This window comes from Phocoena phocoena, chromosome 5 (assembly GCF_963924675.1).
Source record: "Phocoena phocoena chromosome 5, mPhoPho1.1, whole genome shotgun sequence".
NCBI lineage: Eukaryota > Metazoa > Chordata > Mammalia > Artiodactyla > Phocoenidae > Phocoena > Phocoena phocoena.
The window spans coordinates 34,356,434-34,359,353 of record NC_089223.1 but is presented as its reverse complement, the minus strand read 5'-3'; the positions used below and the strand labels follow the sequence as shown (position 1 = coordinate 34,359,353).

At 39.3% G+C, this 2,920-nt stretch overlaps 1 protein-coding gene across 1 annotated transcript; it reads right to left on the bottom strand.

The window, feature by feature from the left end:
* Positions 1-517: 517 nt before the first annotated feature.
* On the bottom strand, positions 518-2,646 carry NPY2R (neuropeptide Y receptor Y2). The gene has a single exon (XM_065877893.1). It carries the CDS (start codon positions 2,630-2,632, stop codon positions 1,478-1,480), a length of 1,155 nt encoding a protein of 384 aa, XP_065733965.1. The 5' UTR covers positions 2,633-2,646; the 3' UTR covers positions 518-1,477.
* Positions 2,647-2,920: the final 274 nt, after the last annotated feature.

Genomic DNA, 2,920 nt, shown 5'->3' with positions numbered 1-2,920 from the left:
TCACAAAGTTAATGTTTATAACTAAATGCAACAGTCATGCTGAATTTACTTAAAATTTAAGCAATCTATTCACAAATTCAGTCATACTTATAAAAAATATGATTACAAGTGAAACCTCATTAACAACATTCAAAGAAGTACAGCTATTTTAATATCTCAATTATTTTTCATGAATGTAATAGGGTTTTAAGCATCTTTGGTTGGATAATACTGAAATAAAAATTGTATTCACAAAATCATTAAAAGAAAAGTATTACAGCATCTATGTTCCACTATTTATAGGTAAAATTTTATTATGTATATATTCAGAAGTTATCCAAAAATATAGCTAATTATTTTGAAAGGAGGATAACTTATGTTGAAACTGGTCCAAACTGAACATTTTTAAAGTGGAATGAATGTAATGTTTTTAATAGTTCTCGCCAGATGGGTTCCATTTTGATGAAATTACATTGTTTTATGAATCATGAATGGGTCCATGGAAGATGAATTTCAAAAGTAAATAATAATAACACTGCAGTAAACACATTAGAGTATGTACCTGTGCAAAAACTGCTTACAAATAACCGCAAAATGTTACAAAATGCCACAAAACTATTTCCTAATCTGATTTAATTTTTAGTGAAGACAAACTCAGCTCCAACATAGGAGTAATATGTGTTCAAAAAGTTACAATTAGCAATGACTAAAAGTATTGTGTGGCATGCTTACTTGTTATTCAAATAGTAACTATACAAAGCAGGGACAAGTTGAAATGAGAAGTTAAATGATGGTTTACATTTCTCTGAGAATTTCAGCCTTTGATTCTAAGTTGAAGAAACTTTCCGTTAAATGTGCATTTGGTTTTAAAAAACAATTGGCTAACTGGGTGGTAAAGATTCCCCCCATCATTTGCCAAAACACTAATAACATAGGAAATTTCGGTTTATTTCCTTGAAGTCATTCAAATAGTTGGTAACATTTACCTGCAGTGTTCTCTGATGGTTTTAGTCCATAGGAAGAATAACAAAAAGGCAAAATACAATAGAGAAGAGTCTGTGGCTTTCTAGGGAAATTGGTGTTGACAGCCTTTTCATCAGATGAGGGGGGAGCAGTGAATTATACGTCATCCCCGTTCTATGCCCTAATGTGATTTTAAAGTCAACTTTTTTACCCACCACCTCTTAGCAATGCTGATAACACCAACTCCTTGTTCATGTTTCCTTCACTCTGGGAAACAGTCAAAACCATTTCTCTCTGCTTTTATTCATAATTCAACCTACAATCTAAGCAACTGTAAGCAAAGTTTTTTGCCTTATCTTTGAATTGGAGTGTTTTTACTAGACTCTGACAACCAGTTTTCCACGAATTACACTGCAGATGCTTCCATTCAGATGCTTCCTTAAAATGGGAAATGAGGATGCACCTCCACGCCCCACTCAACCAGGTTTACAGCTCTGGTCAGAATTCATCCATATATTTTCACATGGCAGTTGCCTTAGACGTTGGTAGCCTCTGTGAAAGAATCATTAGGACCATTGTTCTCTGTGGCTTCCAGGTTCTTTTTAGCCTTGAATGTCACAGATACCTCGGAGTGAATGGCGTCTAACCTCTGCTCACAGCGGAAGGCTGAGAGGAAAGCCTTTCTGTAGTTGCTGTTCATCCAGCCATAGAGAAGGGGGTTGGCAAAGGTGGAGCACATGGCAATGATGTGGAACACAGTGAAAATAAGTTTGTACTCCTTCAGGTCCAAGACATGGTTGTCAATGTCGACAGCAAGTTGGAAGGCATGGAGCGGCAACCAGCTGACTGCAAATACCACCACCACACACACCAGCATTTTGGTGGTTTTTTGCCTCCGCTGATGGTAGTGGTCATTAGCAGCTCCAGGGGTGACATGGTTCTTAAGTTTACTCCAGATACGAATATAGGAAACAGAGATGATGCCCAGAGGCAAAACATACAGTATTAATAAGGAAGAAAGACTGTAGACAGTGCCATAGATGCTCTTCTCCTCACCAGGCCACTTCTCAGTACAGGCCACAATCTCAAAGTCCGGAATAATCTCAATCAATGAATACTCCCGGAAGATGGCCAGGGGGCTTGCTAGCAGGGCACTGATACCCCAAGCCAAGCCAATAATCAAGAAGCTGATTCGCTTGGAAATCTTGCTCTCCAGGTGGTAGACAATGCAACGATGCCGGTCCAGGGCAATTACTGTCAAGGTGATGGTGGACACTTGTACCGCCAGTCCCTGGGCATAAGGCACCAAGTGGCATAGGACGGGACCCATTTTCCACTCCCCCATTAAGGTGTAGGTAAGTGTAAATGGTAAGCACAGGGTGTTCACCAGAAGATCCGCCACAGCCAGATTGGCAATAAAAAAGTTGGTTACTGTACGCATGCTCTTGAATTTGATCACCACATGGATCACCAAGGAATTGCCAATCACCCCAAGCAAGATGATGGAGCAATAGGCCAATATAAGGACGATCTGTACCTCAATCAGCTTCGTGCTGTCTATAAGCTCCGGCTCAGAGTTAGGGGCCAGCTCCCCTCTAGGAGTGGTGTGCCCTGGACCGAACTGCTCCACTTTCATTTCTTCCACTGTCTGGTTCTCATCAGCCTCTGCACCTAATGGGCCCATTTTCATCAACTAGCACAAGAATCTACAATTTAAAAAATGAACAAATATGGAACGAGGAAAACTCAAGGGTGCAAGGAATATCACAAATGGATTGGTTTCATTTTGGTTGGGGCTCAAAGTACCTGTACTCTGATCCCTAAATTTGCACATAGTAGAACATTTCAATAAAGTGGACCCTTAATAGGTCTATCCACAAATATGGATGAATTAAATCAGATCCCTGAAATGTATATTATGAAGGCAAAATGTAATGTCTATAGTATAGACACAATTCCTTTGTGAATGCGACCAAAT